Source organism: Pituophis catenifer, unplaced genomic scaffold (genome assembly GCF_029215685.1).
Source record: "Pituophis catenifer annectens isolate HBS135680 unplaced genomic scaffold, rPitCat1.0.hap2 SCAF_1, whole genome shotgun sequence".
NCBI lineage: Eukaryota > Metazoa > Chordata > Lepidosauria > Squamata > Colubridae > Pituophis > Pituophis catenifer.
In genome coordinates, this window is record NW_027256881.1 from 347,913,495 (window position 1) to 347,932,730 (window position 19,236).

The following is a 19,236-nucleotide window of genomic DNA, read 5'->3' on the forward strand; positions in this document are numbered from 1 at the left end:
AATGATAAACACATCTTTAACAAGAAATTTTCCTTCCATGCAGGGCACTGGACCTCACTAAGGACACTTTGAAAACAAGAAAAACAAAGACTGATCAGAGGAATATTGTAAGCAAGGATAAGGAATTCTTTTCTGGATAAATTCCTCCTTCATGTCATCATTTATTAGAAATCTTATCACATTCTAAACATGCCAGAAAGACAAATATAAATGAGGCAACTCCTTGCCTTGGTTAGATATTCTTGTTTCTTACTATATTTTCTCTACAATTCAAATCGGGCCTCAGTAGAATAATGTAGCATTTGGGAAAAAAGATACAAGCCAAGAGACCAGCCCCAGAGGCCAAAATGGAGAAGATCTCCACAGCCACCATGGACTTCCCTTTGGTGCTCAGGTAGGTGGGGAGGAAGGAGATCCAAACACTGCAAAAGACCAGCATGCTAAAAGTAATGAACTTGGCTTCATTAAAACTATCAGGCAATTTCCTAGCTAGAAATGCCACTGTGAAACTGATGAAGGCCAAAAAAGCTAGATAGATGAGGACAATGTAAAACATTAAAGCTGAACCTTCCTTACATTCCAAGATGGCCTCTCCAAACAAGGAGTAAAAATCCAAGTTAGGAAATGGGGGAGAAGTTGTCAGCCAGGTGGCACAAAGTACTGCTTGGACCAGAGGACAGGCTAAGACAATGGAGTTGGTCAGTGGTTTTCCTAAGAGTTTCCTTGACCTGTTTCCAGGCTTGGTGGCCATGAAGGCCAGAACCACCATGACAGTTTTTGCCAACACAGAGGAAACTGCCAGGGAAAAGAGGATGGCAAAGGCAGATTGTTGGAAGAGACAGGTGATCTTCCCTGGTTGACCAATGAAGAGGAAGGAGCAGAGGAAGCAGAGCAGGAGGGAGATGAGGAGGATGTAGGTGAGTTCTCTGTTGTTGGCTTTAACAATTGGTGTGTCATGATATTTATAGAAAATCACCAGGACTGCAGATGTGCTCACAGAGAGAAAAAGAGCGAGAGAAGCTAAAGTGTATCCCAGGGTGTCTTGATAGGCAAGGAAGTGGATCTTCTTGGCAATGCAGTGGTCCTTGTGCTTGTTGGGATATTGGTCTTCTGGGCAGAGTACACAGTGAGCAGCATCTGAAATCAAGAATCTTTGTTTAAGAATTCATTCATTCAAGGAAATCATGCTTCACTTATAATGATTCTAGGATAGATTAGCCAGTGATGAGGATTACTTCAATTCCAGCTAATCATTCACTATTTAATTCCATGAATAATATGGGTTTCAGTTTGAGATTGCTGCCTGTTTTCTTCCCTACTTTATAATAGAACACACAGAAGATCGATAGACCTGTTATCCAGGAATGTTGCTATTTGTTTATCTGTACATGATGCCTGCCTTAACCTGTCTGTTTTGGGCTTCAAATCTGTTCATTCAGACTTATTTGATCACTCCTACTCTATCAAAGAGGCACAGATAGATGAATCTCCTCTTTCTCTGGCAGGTCTATTTCCTCGGAGGTTGATAGTATTGATGGATGAAGCATGCATTAAGTAATAAGAATTAAAGCTTGGATTGAAAACCCCACTTCCTCAGGAAAAGATTAGAATTTGGGTTTCACAATCAGATATTACAGGAGGAATTGAAATGCAAGTTGGAGATTCATAAATTCTGCCCTAAAACTATCCTGCATGGAACTGCTGAGAATTAGGAAAGGTGACTTCTGTGGCCAGGGCAATTTAGATCCATCAACTGAAAAGTTATGCTGAAAACAGAACTGAATCTTATCAAAAATGATCACAATAAACAAAATAGATTTAATGAATGTCTTCTTTGATCCTGGAAGATCTATTTTTGACGTCTGCTCTACCTGTCTGATTTGAAAATGTCCCTTCTGGACAAGGGTCACACTGGTAGCAGCAAACTGGCTTGCCCTCTGGAACTCTTCTCCTCTCTCCTGCATGGCATCTCTTCGTGCCACATCTGGCAAAGGGGATGGTCTGAAAGAGAAATATTTGAAATTACCTAAGCAATGAACTTGCTGCATTCATTCTTTCCCTCATTCTTATTTCCCTTTTTTATTCCTACTTCTATTTTCAGATTCTCTTCTTAGGAAATAGATTGCCACCATCTATCAAAAACCAGGAACAGCTGCTGGGGGATTCAGGCCATTGGCACTCCCAATCTACCATCAGATGTTGGAGATTGGAACTGGGATCTCAGCCTGTAGAGGAAGGCTTGTGACTGAACTACAGCATTTCTAAAAAAAAGAACCATGAGGATACACTGAGCATCAATGGTCCATGGAAATCACTGTTGCTTGCTGTAATTGCATCCTGCATTTCAAGCAGACATAGTTCCCAAGGCTAACCCTTTGTGGAATGACACAAATCAGGCATCAAATGTGTTACATGCAAAGCTGATTTTACACCAAATGACTGCCAAGGTTTCTGACTCAATTGATTATTTTTCTAGTTAGAAAGATGTTGTACATCTCAAGAAGAGAATGAATCTTTCCTTGAATTTACAACATTTCCTTGCAGCTGACCTCTGTGCCCCAGATGATTCCATCAGATTTAATGGTGAAATCTTGTCCTGGGGGAGCCTCAGGATTTACTTGCCCAACCTTCTTGGGGAGAAAAGATTGATTGGGGAGGAAAACCCAGTTAAGAAGATCATAACGAGCAGATCCCAGTCCATCTTCTGAGAAGGAGACTTCCTCTCCAGCACTGTTGTTGAACTGCACATTCCTCAAATAGGGAAGAATCTGAAAGAAAGGAGACCTTCAGAAATAGGAGTATTTGGTTAGAGCTATGGTTATGGCTTCTATCAGAACATGGTGACCATCTTGAGAAGATGAGTTCATGTCTGAAAAGCTAGAGGAGTTCTCTTGGTGAAGAACTGAGGAATCTGCAGTAACACCAAATATTTAACTCTGAAACTACAAATGGTTTTCCTTTGGTCCTTTGTATCATGGTTTCTTCAAATCAAGCTTTATCAGAATAAGTACACTGAAAGATTTTAGTGCCACATTTCAAAATTAATCATATTTTTAAAATTAATTAATTAATTAAATAAATTTATTTATTTGTCAATCATATATAAGATAACAGGTAAAAGTATAAACAGAATTTGGATACATGAAAAGATTAAAAAAAAGGAATATTAGGACAGGGACATAAGGCTTGTTGGTATGCTTATGCACGCCACTTACAGACGTCTTGGGAATGGGGTGAGGTCAACAGTAGAAAATCTAAGGTTAAAGTTTTGGGGGTTTGGGGAAGTAACCACAGAGTCAGGTATTGCATTCCAGGCATTGAGCACTCTGTTGCTGAAGTCGTATTTTCTGCAATTGAGTTTGGAGCGGTTTACCTTGAGTTTGTATCTATTGTGTGCTCGTGTATTATTGTGGTTGAAGCTGAAATAGTCATTGACAGTTAAGACACTGTAGCAGATAATTTTGTATACTACACTTAGGTCAGACTGAAGGCAGTGTAGTTCTTAATTGTCTAATCCCAAGATTTCGTGCCTGGTAGCATAAGGTATTCTGTTGTGAGCAGAGGAGTGGAGGACTCTTCTCGTGAAATATCTCTGGACTCACTCAATTGTATTAATGTCTGAAATACAGTGCGGATTCCAGGCAGATGAGCTGTATTCAAGAATTGGCCTAGCAAAGGTTTTGTATGTCCTAGTTTGCAGTATAATATTACCAGAAATGAAGCTTTGCAAGATTAGATTAAGAACTCTTAATGCCTTTTTGGCAATGTTGTTACAGTGAGCTCTGGCACTTAGATCATTTGAGATGAGTACTCCAAGATCTTTGACAGAGTGAGGGTCGTCTACAAGGTCGTATATGGTTTTCCTCCTGTAATACTTGATTACATGTAGTTTTAAATATTTACTTTGTCCTGAGGTCTTGTAACTGATCAATTCACTTTAGCAACAATTAAATAATTTGTATGAAAACAGAGTACAATTCCTCTGATTTTCTCTGCCTGAGAATTGAACAGAGCACAATGCAAGAACCATGTCTGATGAAATGGACATCAAGGAAAAGGAAAGACTTGCCCTGGTTTTTCTCTTCACTGTTCAGAGAAGTTCAATGTCTATCCATTAATGCAGAAAAGTCTGATGTGTTTGAGACAAACAACCCATTAAGACTATTTTGAGTCCTGCTTTATGTGCTCAGGTGAACCAAGATTTGCTGCATTCACACTACAACCTGAGCAGTACAATAAATGTAAAACTGGACAAATTGAGTGGGGTCAAATAGGATGTTAACTGATAGAAAAATAAACAAAGGGTAAAAGGAATTGAGTGTCTTTCTACAAGTTGGATATTTGTTATATGCTGAGGGAAACGGAGGTTGTTATGCAACTGTCTCAAGTAGGACTTCTACTGACTTCTGGAAGCTTCTTTCTCAAACACAGCCAGATTGTTCTTTTGGTCTCAGCTGACATCTACTCCCTGTCAGGGTTACCTCCTGAAACTCTGGCAACCATTGAAGCCTTTCAGGACTTTATGAAGGTCTTCCTTCTATGGATCTTACGGACAGCTCATTTGGTTTATTTCTCTTCTCCCCCCCCCCCCCCCAAACTCTTCCAACAAAACATTATTCTTATTTCATATCTTTCTAATAATTGCTTTTAATATGTTTTCCTTTCTAAGGAAGCCACAAAAATTACCTGCCATGACTGGACTTTGGAGATCCTCTTTCCAAGCCTCATCATGGTCGGTCGGGCTCTGGGTCCATACATTGCATGTAAAGCATGTGCCACAGCAAAAATGGCATTGTAGATATTGTAACTTTCAGCTGTCATACTTCTTTCAAAAATGTAATTGGGCAGATTCTGCAGATTCTCCTTTCCTGTACATTGTTTTTTCCCCATTGGAGGGATCTTGTCTGGTTGGTGAATCTTGCAGCGAAAGACCTTTTCCCACCATGGAGGGAGAAATACATCCCCTTGTGGGTTCAAGAGGTCTAAAGACAGAACAAAATGTTTGAATTCTGAGACATCCCCGGTGTGGTCCCTGAAATGCAAGACTCCATGGAAAGACTTTAGAAATAGCAAGGTGTCTTTAGATTCACCCACAATAAGTTTCCAATGGGAAGTTAAGATCCAAACATTCTGAAATGTTTTCTTCTTGAAGTTTTTATGGATAAACAACATTGTCTGTACACTGACACTACATTTGGGGTCTCCAAACAGAATAATCACTTCAGTTTTTGACCAAGTCTGGAAATTGAGAAGTAATTGTTTCCATATAATCTCAAAATCATGTGATTTCAGCGTTTTAGTGAAGGCCAGGCAGATCTCCTTCTCCTTAAGCATTGGCATCAGAGTTGAGAGGAAATGTTCTCCCCTGTCATCTTCAGTGGTGAAAAGCCCAACCCAGTTCCACTGGAAATACAGGAGTAGTTTGACTAGACACTCATACTGAGGAGATTCCTTGGGATTAATCCAGAAGAAAGAAGGATAAAGTCTTCTCTCTCCCTGAGAGAACTCAAAGCCAACACCGAGCTGAAAAACAGTGAGATTCATCTTTCAAAGACAAAGTAAAGTCTTAGGGCAACTTTAGGAGTCACCATTGTATGGATTTTGCTCCACCAGTCAACCTGGCAAGCTTCATCTCCTTCCCTTCTTAGGGAGAGCCACCACTTACACATCTTGACTGATTGTGATATGTCAGAAGACAAGAGAAGAAACCAACAACCTGATACAGAGAATAAATGTCACTAAAATGATGGCTACTCTTTAATGAAGAATAAGCGGAGAGTAAGAGGCCCATGATGTGCCTCCCCCAAACTACTTTTAATTTCCTCTTGGCTTATGTGTGTGTTTTCATCTTTGTCTTATCCATATTGTGTCCAAGAGAGCTCTCTTACCTGTGGGACCTTGAAGATGCTGAAGATGGAGGCCATCAGCCTTGAGAGTTTGGAGTTGAGACCACCAATGACAGAGAACAGAGTGTCCTGCAGGTCACATTTGTACCCTGGAACCACTTGGCCTCCTGAGGAGAGGATGGAGAGGCTGTTTAAAGAAACAACTATCACAGTTTGGTAATGGCCATGGATGTGGAAGCCAAGGGAGATGTTGGGGAGCAGAAGAAAATCCTTATTGACCTGGGAGACAGCAAACATCAATGCAAGAAACTGCTGGTAGTTACTGGTGATGAGTCTGTAGTGAGCAAAACATTGGCAAACATTACAAGAAAGCTTGTGCATGGCTGTAAAATTTGCTTTAATGTTTGGGGGGACTTTTGAGGGCAGAAACTCCCAAATTTCAATGGGTTTGGGTTTTTTTCAGAGGATTTTCCTTGGCTAAACTTGGATGACTTTGTGAGAAAGGAAACAAGTCTTTCCGTAGATATCCGGATTGTTTTATACTCTCTATCATCCCAGCCATATTCACTTTGCTGTGGTGGCTGTAATCCTTTCCAACTGCTTCACTTTCAATGTAATTCTTTCAGGTCTCTCTTGGAGCAGCTTCTTCAGGTGTGGTAAGGACTGCTGAGCACAGGACTACAGTGGGGGGTCACCTCATAGATTTACTGAAGGTCACTATTCATCAGCAATGCTGATTCCAACACTGAGAGGGATCTTTGTAACTCCTGAACACTTGAAGCGTGCTGAGCTTTTATTTGTATTTTCTATCAGAAGTTACTGGTGAGATTAATATTATAATTTGACTTCTTCACTAGTCCAGCAAAGCTTCCCTCTTCATTTTTGTTGTTTATCATCTTCCTGATGAGGAGATTGAGAATTCCAGCCTATTTGAAGAGCTTCCTAATTTATCTAGAAAAGCACAAAATATGCACTACACCAGGACAGTTCAAAACACTAGAAGTATTTTTTGAAAAAAGTCCCTGAATGTAAAGCAAAGAAACAATTTATCTCCATGTTTCCCCTTCAGCTGAAACTTACCCCTTTTTAAAAACAAGCTTCACTGTATTAAACTCTAGGACAGGAGACTTGTTAATGCTTCCCAAGGGCAAATTCCCACCAATAACGAGATCACCAGACCTGTAGTAGCTTCCATCTGATTCGATATAATCCCTGAACACACACATGGTTTGCAGCCTCTTTGCTGTAGTTGGAGCCAGGAGCCAGAAGAGCATCAGCATCAGGAGTAGCATAACTCCTGCCCAGTCTTTCTTCACACACATATGGATTGCAGCCTTTTCAGAGAAGTTGGAGATAGAAGCAGGAAGGGCATCAGCAGTAGCATGACTCCTGCCCCATCTTTCTTGTCTTCTTCCCTCCTAGAACAGAAAAGAAACTTTGTGCAGAAACTCATTTGAAGGTTGCTCCTGAAATCTCACTGGAACATTAGTACAGCAGACACCACCTGTGTCACCTGGATGGCACCAGGATAAATTTATAGCAACAATGCTTCCTCTTACCTGTGTTTGGGCAATGAGCATAGAGGAAACAAAGGCATTCAAGTCTCCTGAAACCCAGGAATTAGCTCTTTACAAGGCAGCCTAAGGTGACATCTTCTGCCTTCATCTGAAGAACTCAGAGATATTTTTTTAAAGCAGGGTTTATTTTGTAAGATTTCGTATTGAGAAATCCACAGGGGACACACTATGAATTACTGTACTTCTGATAATTGCAAGGAAAAGCAATTGTTCTACCTATGGAGCAATAGCTTCTCATTCACCAGAATGGAAAAACATGTTTATGTGTCTTGTAATGCACAGGATAGAGGGAGTCATGCTGAAGTTGTGAATCTGACCTCCATGAAACTGACCCCCTGGAAAGAAGATGGAGTTTGGCCTGGGCCATAGTTGGTCAGCTAGTGTGAGAGTCATGGGGTTTGGTGGCATACAACTATCAGTTGTACCCTTGTAACTGTGAGCAGTCATGCCAATGCTTGGATGGAATAACCATTTTTTTAATAACCACATGGCAGGGGATGAAATCAGAAACTGGGAGAACAAAGAATGGGTATATAGTGTTAGGTGAGTCTCTCCTTCACCTGAAGGTGGTTCCATTCAGTGTTGGTTGCAGGATTGAGACTGAGCCAAATCCATTGACTTTCAGGATCCATCTGGAAAGCCTTTTCAGTTTGAGGTCAGGTATCATTTGTATGCTGATAATATTCAGTTGTACAACCACCGATTGACCAAGCGGTGCTATGAAGGTTTTGCCCTCGTGCATGAAGGTTGGATGGGAAGGGAGAGTCTCAGCTTGAATCCTAGCAAAAACAGGCAGCTGTGCATGATTGGTTCTCCCAGAAGTGGAATTTTTCATCTTTGGTTCATCATGACATTGAACTGTAATGCTTAGGACTCTTCTTCACTCTAGGATCTTCCTTGACTAATAGTTTCTGCTCAAGGAGCAGAATGGTACCTATCTCAAGAAAGAAGTGTGCCTGCTTGGAGAATAAGTCTCCGCTTAGTGGGGGCCAAAAGCAGGTATACTAAGCAGGTATATACAGAAGTATGAAGGCTATTGCTTAATGCATTGTTAACTGCCCTGAGTCTCCGGAGAAGGGCAGCATATAAATCGAACCAATAAATAAATAACAAATAAATCACAGTGCAGATCATGACTAAATTCTGGAGGGAGTTCCTGCAGTCCATTGGGTCATCCCAAGGCCTTAGCTTGGTCTTTCATCTGAGCACCAATGGGAGGGTAGAGAGACTGAACGCCATGGTAGAACAATACCTGAGGTGTTACGTGAACTACCAGCAGTCCAATTAGACAGACCTCTTGCCATTCGCTGAGGTCGGGTACAATAATGCTGTTCACAGTAGCACGGAACTAACCCCTTTCAAGGTAGTAAGTGGTATAGGCTTCATCCCAATGCCAGAATACCCAAGAGATCCCCTTTCTTCAATCAGCGTGACGGATTGGCTGTCAAAGTTCTGACCAATGCCTAATAAGAGCAGGAGCCTCAAGCAAAGTTTCAAGAAAAATCCAGTTGTTTATTAAATGCATCATGTCAGCACGGACCAAATGAAGTGAATTTCACTCAATTTATGTCTTGCCTCTGACCCTGTTTCCCCCTCCCCCCAAGGTGTGTCATCAGTCACAGTCCCCAACGAATCAATTTTGCAGGTCGTAGAAGTCACTCCCTCTGGTCATTACTGTTTTCTATGGCGATGGCCTTGACTTTGGCCAGCTAGGTCTTTGTAAATGTTCTGTCAGGTGCAAAACATTTGGATCAGACATGAACTTCCAACTAGACTGATTAATTTCTCATCATACAAGCAGTAACTTTCTCAATTAATGTTAAGGGTTAATGGAGTTCATGAGGGATTGGACTTAGTTTATTTGTGACTACGTAGAGACTTTAGGCTGATTCCTCTTTTAACTCTGTGCCCAGGTTCTGCCACTCCTCCAATAGGTTAAGTTTAGTAAACAGAACGAAATTGAGCAGTGGAGAGTCAACTTGCACGAGAGCAACAGAGGCGATGGAGGCAAGAGGGGTGGAAGAGTGGAGGCAGAAAGTCAGGAATTGTTGGGAACAAAGCTACAGTTGAGAGATACCCAGCATGAATTCATCCTTGAAAGATGGGTGTGTTCACCCACCTATGAAGGATTACTTGGTTTGGCTAATACACAAGAAACAATTTCTGGGTCTTACCATACTGGACAATTTTAGTGGAACTTTGATAAATCCTGATTTCTGTGAAAGTTCAGGCCTTTAATGGGATGGAAATGGCATGGGTTGCACTTTTAGATGAACTTTGGAAGGAGCAGGATGAGGCCAGTGCATCCATTCTGGCTCAATATGACCTCTTGGTCGTCTATAATGTCATAAACCATCAAACACAGCTGAATGGCACAATTACAGAAGTGCTCACTATTTTCTAAGTGACCATAATTAAATGGGATCAATGATGACTGCTTTGAAAATCATGTCGGAAGTGTTTGCCAAGTGAAACTGTTGCAAGAATTATGACTTCAGTTTTTGTATGCTTACAAACATTCAAATATTGTCAATGTGATAAGTTGCAATGTTACTTTTTCATCATCATTGCTCAAGTAGAACCAATTGTAATGTTTTTGTGACTATTATGACTGCTTAATCCTTCAGGCCCCCTCCATCCAAAACCCACTGTGGAATGAAATGAAGGACAGAAAACCAATAATCAAATCTCATTGGAAAACAAACCACTGCCACAATCTAAACCTGAGCTATAAACAGTCTCTTCTGTTTCATGCTGCAATGTTCTTGCATTAGGTCTACTTTTGAAGACCCCTTGAAAACTGCAGCTGGTCCAAGATGAAGCCCACAATATTGGACCCTTCTAGGTTCACCCATTTCAGACTTCTGTTGCATAAGTTGCAGTGGCCCCCAGTTTCCTCCAAGGCACCATTCAAGGTGCCGGTTATCACTTTTAAATAACTGCATGTCACAGGACTGGATGATTGACAGATGCCTCCTGACTTACATTAAGAAGCTGAGATGACTCTCATGCTCTGGATGACATTGCTATTAACATATACTAGTTAAGGAAATTAGATTGTGATCCTGGGTCGAATTATTCCACTGCAGACTCTCTGTGCACAAATATCTCATAGACCACCTTCATTCACCAAGGATGTCCAAGAGATGAAATATCATGAGAGGTTATTAATATAATGCAAACAGTTATGACATACTTTGCTCATCCATCTCAGGAAAATTCTGCCTGACATTGACAAGGAAGTATAGCAGATCTGGATGTGAGAGAGATTTAAACTCCACCATTTCAAAAATAATTAAATAGTGGTAGGTAATTCTATAATGACTCAGTTATGTAAGGAAACAACCATATTTGCTTAAAAACATGAATACTGAATGCATCCCTTGAAAATACTAACTTAAAAATGAACTAAATTAAAAGGAATAAAATGAGAAAATTCTCTCCTTGTAATAATAAACGCATCTTTATGAAAAAGCTTCCCATCAAATCAGGGCTCTGGACATCACTGAGGACACTTTGAAAACATGATAAACAAAGACTGGAGGATCGTTGCTAACCACAGGTAAATTGTCATGTAAGGTCCTGCCTCGCCAGTCTTCTCAAGAAAGCAGAACTCTTGAAACAATTATCATTTGAAAGGGAACTTTTATTGAAAGACAGTGATAGCAAAGGAGATATAGGCAGGAACTAAAGTTTCCCACTCAAAGCGTTAGGCTAAACTGCTACAAGCAAAGCCCCTCCCAATGTCCAGTTCAACATTGACCCAATCCCAAAGTGCGAAGATGTTTTGAGAACCTCAGGTAGAGATGGTGATAACTGTAAATTCCCAGTTGCTTCAATTTCACTTTCTCTAGTGGTGAGATAAAGCAGATGGCTCAAAGCACATTCCTTTCCCCCTCCCTATTTCCCACAAGGTACAGCAAAGCAAAGTAAATGAAACCCTGCACAAAGAATCTCACACAAGCCTCCCCCTCCCGCCAGAATGGTAGTTTCCCAATAGAGATCTATGAGACCTGACATTTAACCAGTTGTAGAACTTGATAAGGAATTCTTTAATGGACAAGTTCCTCCTTCTTGTCAACCTTTTTTTTTTTTTTAAATCAGATTCTAAATATGTCTGAAAGAAAAATATAAATGAGGCCAATCTTTGCATTAGTTAGAAATTCTTGTTTCTTACTATATTTTCTCTACAATTCAGATCCGGCCTCAGTAGAATAATGTAGCATTTGGGGAAAAAAATACAAGCTAAGAGAGCAGCTCCAGAGGCCAAAATGGAGAAGATCTCCACAGCCGTCATGAATTTCCCTTTGGTGCTCAGGTAGGTGGGGAGGAAGGTGATCCAAACACTGCAAAAGACCAGCATGCTAAAAGTAATGAACTTGGCTTCATTAAAACTATCAGGCAATTTCCTAGCTAGAAAGGCCACTGTGAAACTGATGAGGGCCAAAAAACCCAGATAGGCAAGGACAATGTAAAACATGAAAGCTGAGCCCTGCTTACATTCCAAGACAGCCTCCCCAAACACAGAATGAAAGTCCAAATTAGGAAACGGGGGAGAGGTTCCCAGCCAGGTGGCACAAAGTAGGGCTTGGACCAGGGGACAAGCTAAGACAATGAAGTTGGTCAGTGGTTTTCCTAAGAGTTTCCTTGTCTTGTTCCCTGGCTTAGTGGCCATGAAGGCCAGAACCACCATGACAGTTTTTGCCAACACAGAGGAAACTGCAAGGGAAAAGAGAATGGCAAAGGCAGATTGTTGGAAGAGACAGGTGATGTTCCTAGGTTGACCAATGAAGAGGAAGGAGCAGAGGAAGCAGAGCAGGAGGGAGACTAGGAGGATGTAGGTGAGATCTCGGTTGTTGGCCTTGACGATTGGTGTGTCATGATGTTTATAGAAAACCACCAGGACTGCAGAAGTGATCATAGAGAGGAAAAGAGCAAGAAAAACTAAGATGTATCCCAGGGTGTCTTGATAGGCAAGGAAGTGGATCTTCTTGGCAATGCATTGGTCCTTGTCCTTGTTGGGAAATTGGTCTTCTGGGCAGGGTTCACAGTGAGCTGCATCTGAAATCAAGAGTCTAAATCTTTGTCTAAAGATTTGTTGAGCAACTACCACGCAAATTATTCCTCCCGCAAAGATGGTTGCCTTTCTCCTGCTGACCTACCCACAAAGAGAGTGATGAAAGTACCCTTGTGCTATTTATGGGGCATCAAAAAAAGGAAATTGTCCTTCATTTACGATGATCCTGGGGATAGATTAGCCAGAGACAAGGATTTGTACAGTTCCACAGCTATCCTTTCACTGTGCACTTTCATGAGTAATATGGCTTTCAGTTTGAGATTGCTGCCTGATTTTTCTTCCATTTTATAATGGAACCCACAGAAGACAGATACATCTGTTATCCAGGAATTCTGCTCTTTTGCTGGGGTGTACATTATCCCTTATCCTGATAGCCTTAATCTCTTTCCTTTGTAGGTCAAATCTGTTCATTCAGTCTTTTTTGTCTCCCTCCTGCTCTATCAAAGAGACATAAATAGATGGATCTCCTCTTTCTCTGGCAGGTCTATTTCCTTAGAGTTTGATACAGATGCCAGAAGAAGCTCACACTAAATGATCAAATAAAAGCTTGGACCACATGCCCCACTTCCTCAGGAAAAGACTGAAAGTTGGTTTCCCTATTGAATGGGAAAGTAGAAGTAGAAATGGATGTTGGGGTATTCATAATTTGTGCCCTCAAACTATCCTTGCTGAGGGTCGGGAAAGGTGGCCTCTGTGGCCAGGGCAGTTTAAGTGTTTAAACTGAAAGGTTCTACTGAAAAGGGTGAGTACATATCAATCTTATAAAAAATGATAATAACAAAAAAATTGAAGTAATGAATGTCTTCCTTGATCCTGGAAGATTGACATTTGTTAACTGCTCTTTATCAAGATTGAACCACTTTTCAAACATTTGAGTCTTATCACTATTCAATTTGCCAAAGAACTGGGAGGGAAGGGTGAGAAATAATGCAGACACTCCAGAGACAGACAGTGAGAGCCAAGAACCTATCAAGGCCAATGCTGAAGGTGTCCAACAAAGAAATGAACTGTTCTCAAAACAAAAGGACGATTCATAATTGGATAAAGTGAACAGCCAGGGGTAGGAAGAAGGACAAGCTATTGTTTAACCATGTAAGCCTTGGCTGGGGAAAAACCAGAGCTGGTTTTGATTCTTCAGTACCAAAATGGTGTATCCAATAAAGTTTTGCTTTGGGGATTACAAAGTTCCTGACAGTGCCTACTTTTGTTGGGTTCACTAGTTCGACCATTGACACTCTACCTGTCTGATTAGAAATGGTCCCTTCTGGACAAGGGTCACATTGGTAGCAGCAAACCTGTTCGCCCTCTGGAACTCTTTTCCTCTCTCCTGCCTGGCATCTCTTCATGCCACACCTTGCAAAGGGCAACTTCTAAAACACAAAAGAAAAATACTTGAGATGACTTAAGCAATCAACCTGCTGCATTCATTCTTTTTTCCATTCCTATTCCCCTTCATTATTCCTACTTCTATGTTCAGATTCTCTTCCAAAGAAAAACTTTTCTATTGAAATATGGAAAAGCTCCTGTGGGATTCAGGCCAGTGGCACTTCTGCAACACCCATGGATTTTGGAGATTGGAACTGGGATCTCAGGATTGTGACTGAACCATAGCATTTCTAAAAGAAAGAACCATGAGGATACAACTGAGTGGAAATGATCCATGGAAATCACTGTTGCTTTCTGTAATTGCATCCTGCGTTTCAAGCAGATGTTGCTCCCAAGCCTAACCCTTTATGGAATGACACAAACCAGACCTCAAAGGTGTTACCTGCATAGCAGATTTATCACCACATGACTGCCACGATTTCTGACTCAATTGATTATTTTTCAAGTTAGAAAGATGTTCTAACATATCAGGAAGAGAATAAATCTATCTCTCAACTTACAACATTTCCTTTCAGCTCACCTTTGTGGCCCAGATGATTCCATCAGAGTTAATGGTGAAATCTTGGCCTGGGGGAGCCTCAGAATTTACTTGCCCAACTTTTATGGGGATAAAAGATCGATTGGGGAAGAGAACCCAGTTGAGAAGATCATAACGAGCAGATCCCAGTCCATCTTCTGAGAAGGAGACCTCATCTCCAGCACTGTTGTTGAAGTGGACATTCCTCAAATAGGGAAGAATCTGAAATAAAAGAGACCTTTAGAAATAGGAGTATGTGGGCTAGAGCTACAAATGAGACATTGTGGTTTCTATCACAACATGATTGCCACCTTGAGAAGATGGGTTTATGTTTAAGAAGCTAGTTCCATCTCTTGGTGGTGATCTGAGGAATCAAGTGTTTTGAACTCTGAAACTAAGTTTTCCCTTTATCATTGGGTATGGTTTCCAATTAGTATTTCACTGAAACACAAGAATTTTAGTTCCACAGTCTAAATTTAATTTTAGGATTTTCCTTTTGTGATACTTGGCTACATGCCCTTTCAAATAGTTCCTTTGGCCCAAGGCCTTCTTAACTGTTAAATGAATGTTTATTCATTTAAATAAATGAACCCACTTTTTCCAGCAAGCCGGGCTGGCTTAGGAAGAAATTTTTTAAAATTTTTAAATGTTTAATTGGTTTGTGGTTTTTTAAATTTTGGGCCAAATTTATATAGATTTTAATTGTTTTTAATATTTGTATTTCATGTTTTTAATTCTGGCTGTGCACCGCCCTGAGTCCTCAGGGAGAAGGGCGGTATATAAATTGAAAATAATAATAATAAAAAAATGTTTGAAATGAATAAATCATTTCTCTCAGAACCATGGAAAATTCCACTGATTTGCTCTAGCTCATTCTCAAAGGCAGCAGAATGCAGGAACTGGTTTTGATCTATTGGGCCACGTGGAAGGAAGCATCTGATATGGTTGGTCACTTCACTATTCAGAGAGGTCCAACATTTTAGCCTTTGATGCAGAAAACTCAAATGAATTTCAGACCAGGAGTCCATTAGGACCACTTTGAATCTTGCTCTGTGCTGTGGTTGTCATAGAAACAGAATCACAGTATTGGAAGGGGCATTGGAGGTCTTCTAGTCCAACCCCCTCATCAAGCAACAGACCCTCTACAGTTTTTGGCAAGTGGTTACCCTGTCTCTTCTGTAATAAATCCAGCAATGGGGCACCCACGACTTCTAAAGATAAAAACTCCCTTAAGAAGTTTCTCCTTAGTTCTAGGTTGCTTCTCTCCTTGGATAGTTTCCATCCATTCTTAATCAGAAGCTGTTTTCACACAGAAAGCTGAGTAGCACAACAAAGGGTAAACTAAAAAAAGGGGCAGGGTCTCAGATGAATTGGTATGTGTGGAATTGGGATCGTAGAAACACCCAGGAGCATAGAAGAGTTCAGAGGCAGATGCATAAATAAATGTCTTAAACTTATTTTTTCATATGATAAATCATATTAACTATGTACAACAGAGATCAAGTCTCATGAGGAACAAACACAAGAAGTGAGAGATGGAGAGAGCGAGGTGGAAAAGATGGAGGGGTTTTATACTCAGGTTAAGCCCCTCCTTTCCACATAGGGGTGGAGACACTCTCTGCCTCCACTGGCATCTATATGACACATGTGCCAATGGCTTGCAAATACAACAAATAGTAGCACAACAAATGGTAAACTAAAAAAGGGGGCAGGGTCTCAGATGAATTGGTATGGGAGAACGCAGACATTGAATCAGTAACTGAAGAAATTCATATGGGGAGCTTTCGATCTAAGTGTCTGTGGACTGAGTCAAAAGCCATAGAAATTACCTGCCATGACTGGACATCTGAGATCCTCTTTCCAAGCCTCATCATGGTCGGTTGAACTCTGGATCCATCCATTGCATGCAAAGCATGTGCCAGAGCATAAACAGCATTGTAGATATTGTAACTTTCTCCTGTCATTCTTTTTTGAAAAGTGTAATTGGGCACATTCTGCAGATTCTCCTTTCCTGTACATTGTTTTTCCCCCTTTGGAGGGAGCTTTCCTGATTCAAGGATCTTGCAGCCAAAGACTCTTTCCCACCATGGAGGGAGAAAGACATCTCCTTGGGGGTTCAGAGGGTCTAATGATAGGAGGAAGTGGCTGAATTCAGAGACATCCCCAGAGTGGTCCCTAAAATGCAAGAACCCATGAAAAAGCTTTAGCAATTCCCATGTTTTTTCAGGTTCTCCCACACCAAGTTTCCAATGGAAAGTAAAGATACAAACTTTCCTAAATGAAACTTTCCTGTAGTTTTCAAAAAAATATGCCGCCCATATTATAGTGCCCGTAACAACTATGTCTCCAAACATAATAAACACTTCTGCTTTAGACCATGTGCGGAAATTAACAACAATCTTGTTCTGAGTGATTTCAATATTATCCAATTCCACAATTAGAGTGAAGGCCAGGCAGATCTCCTTCTCCTGGAGCATTGGCGTCAGAGTTGAAATGAAACTTTCTCCCCTGTCATCTTCAGGGGCCAGAAGACCAACCCAGTTCCACTGGAAATGCAGGAGCAGCTGGACTAAACCCACATACTGAGGAGATTCCTTGGGATTCATCCGGAAGAAGGAAGGATAAACTCTTCTCTCTCCCTGAGAGAACTCAAAGCCAACACCGAGCTGGAAAACAATGAGATTCATCTTTCAAAGACAAAGTAAAAGTTTTATGCTGACTTTAGTCGTGACCATTGTGTGGTTGATGGCCCTCCAGACTCACTTTGACTGGCAAACTTCATCTTTTTCCCTACTTAAGCATTTTTATTGGTTGTCAGAAGACAAGAGAAGAAACCAACAACCTGATACAGAGAATAGATGGCACTAAAATGATGGCTACTTTTTAATAAGAAATAAACTAAGAGTCACAAGCTCATGATATGCCCCCCAACAAAAAAACTACGTTTAGTTTCATCTTTGGCTTCTATGTGTGTTTTTGATCCAAGAGAGCTCTCTTACCTGTGGGACCTTAAAGATGCTGAAGATGGAGGCCATCAGCCTTGAGGACTTGGCACTGAGATCACCAATGATGGACAGCAGAGTGTCCTGCAGGTCACATTTGTAACCTGGAACCACTTGGCCTCGTGAGGAGAGCATGGAGAGGCTGTTTAAGGAAATAAATATCTCCCTCTGGAAATGGCCATAGATGTGGAAGCCAAAGGTGATGTTGGGGAGCAGAAGAAAATCCTTATTGACCTCGGAGACAGCAAACATCAATGCAAGGAACTGCTGGTAGTAACTGATGATGATTCTGTAGTGAGGAAAACATTGGTGAACGTTACAGGAAAGCTTGTGTATGGCTGTAGAATTTGCTTCACTGTTTGGGGGGGACCTTTGAGGGCAGAAACTCCCAAATTTCATTGGGTTTGGGTTTTTTTCCCCAAAGGATTCCCCTTGGCTAAACTTGGATGTCTTTCTGAGAAAGGAGACAAGACTTTCCACAAATATCATGGACCGTTTTATACTCTCTATCATCTCTGCCATATTCACTTTGCTGCAGTGGCTGTTATCCATTCCAAATGCTCCCCTTTCACCATAAGTATTTCAGGCCTCTCTTGGAGCTGTTTCTTCAGGTGTGGTAAAGATTGTTGAGCACAAGACTACAGTGAGGGTCGTCTCATAGATATACTAAAGGCCATTATTCATGAGCAATGTTGATTCCAAAACTGAGAGGGATTTTTGTAACTCCTGAACACTTGAAGAGTGTTGAGGTTTTATTTGAATTTTCTACCAGACATTTCTGTTCAGATTAATATTATAATTTGACTTCTTCACTAGGTCAGCATAGCTTCCCTCTTCATTTTTGTTGTTTTATTATCTTTCTGATGAAGAGATTGAGAATTCAAGTTTATTTGAAGAGCTTGGTATTTTATCTAGAAAAGAGCAACATGTTAACTATACCAGGACAGTTCAAAGCACTAGAAGAATTATTTCTAAAAACAGTCCCCAAATTTAAAGCATAGAAAATAATTATCTGCATGTTTTCCCTCCAGTTCAGACTTACACATTCTGTAGATGACGATTCACTTTATTAAACTCCAGGACAGGAGATTTATAAATGGTTCCAAAGGGCAAATTCCCACCAATAATGAGATTACCAGGCCTATAGTAGCTTGCATCTACATTGATATAATCCCTGAACACACATATGGTTTGCAGCCTTTTTGCTGTAATTGGAGCCAGGAAACAGAAGAGCATCAGCATCAGAAGTAGCATGACTCCTGCCCAGTCATTCTTATCACCTTCCCTCCTAGAACAGAAATCAAGGTATATGCAGAAACTGGTTTGAAGGTTGCTCCTAAAACCTCACTGGAGCTTTAGTAGATCAGTCACCACCTGTGCCACCTGGATGGCACCAAGAGAAATTTATATCAAAAATGCCTCTTTTTACCTGTGTTTGGGCTGTGACCATAGAGGAAACAAAGGCATGTGAGTATCTTCAAACCCAGGAGTGAGCTCTTCACAAGGCAGGCTAAGGTGACAAGTTCTGCCCCCCATCTGGTGAATTCAGAGATATTTTTATCCTGGAAGATCTTTGTGTCTGGAAATCCACAGGGGATACATGAAGAATGACTGTTCTTTTCTGATAATTGCAAAGAAAGGCCAGTGTCCTATCCCCTAAGCAACAGCTTCTCTTCATGCAGCAGAATGGAAAACATGTTTGTGTCTCTTGTAATTCACAGAGGAGATGGAGTCATGGGGAAGTTGTGTTGTTGACCTACATGAAAGTGACCTCTGCACACAAGATGGATTTTGGCTTGTGCCCTAGTTGGGTCAGATAATAGGAGGGCTA

At 40.9% G+C, this 19,236-nt stretch overlaps 2 protein-coding genes across 2 annotated transcripts; both read right to left on the reverse strand.

The window, feature by feature from the left end:
* Window positions 1–232: 232 nt before the first annotated feature.
* Window positions 233–7,426, reverse strand: LOC139312495 (vomeronasal type-2 receptor 26-like). The gene is made up of 3 exons (XM_070937336.1): window positions 7,406–7,426; window positions 5,889–6,125; window positions 233–1,120 (listed from the first exon to the last, which is right to left on the reverse strand). The coding sequence occupies exons 1-3, from the start codon at window positions 7,424–7,426 to the stop codon at window positions 233–235; spliced, it is 1,146 nt and encodes a 381-aa protein (XP_070793437.1).
* A 4,201-nt stretch (window positions 7,427–11,627) lies between these two features.
* Window positions 11,628–16,277, reverse strand: LOC139312502 (vomeronasal type-2 receptor 26-like; the record flags this gene model as incomplete). The annotated part of the gene is made up of 4 exons (XM_070937350.1): window positions 16,233–16,277; window positions 14,407–14,625; window positions 13,741–13,870; window positions 11,628–12,484 (listed from the first exon to the last, which is right to left on the reverse strand). Coding segments are annotated over exons 1-4 (1,251 nt in total), but the record flags the coding sequence as incomplete, so codon positions are not given.
* Window positions 16,278–19,236: the final 2,959 nt, after the last annotated feature.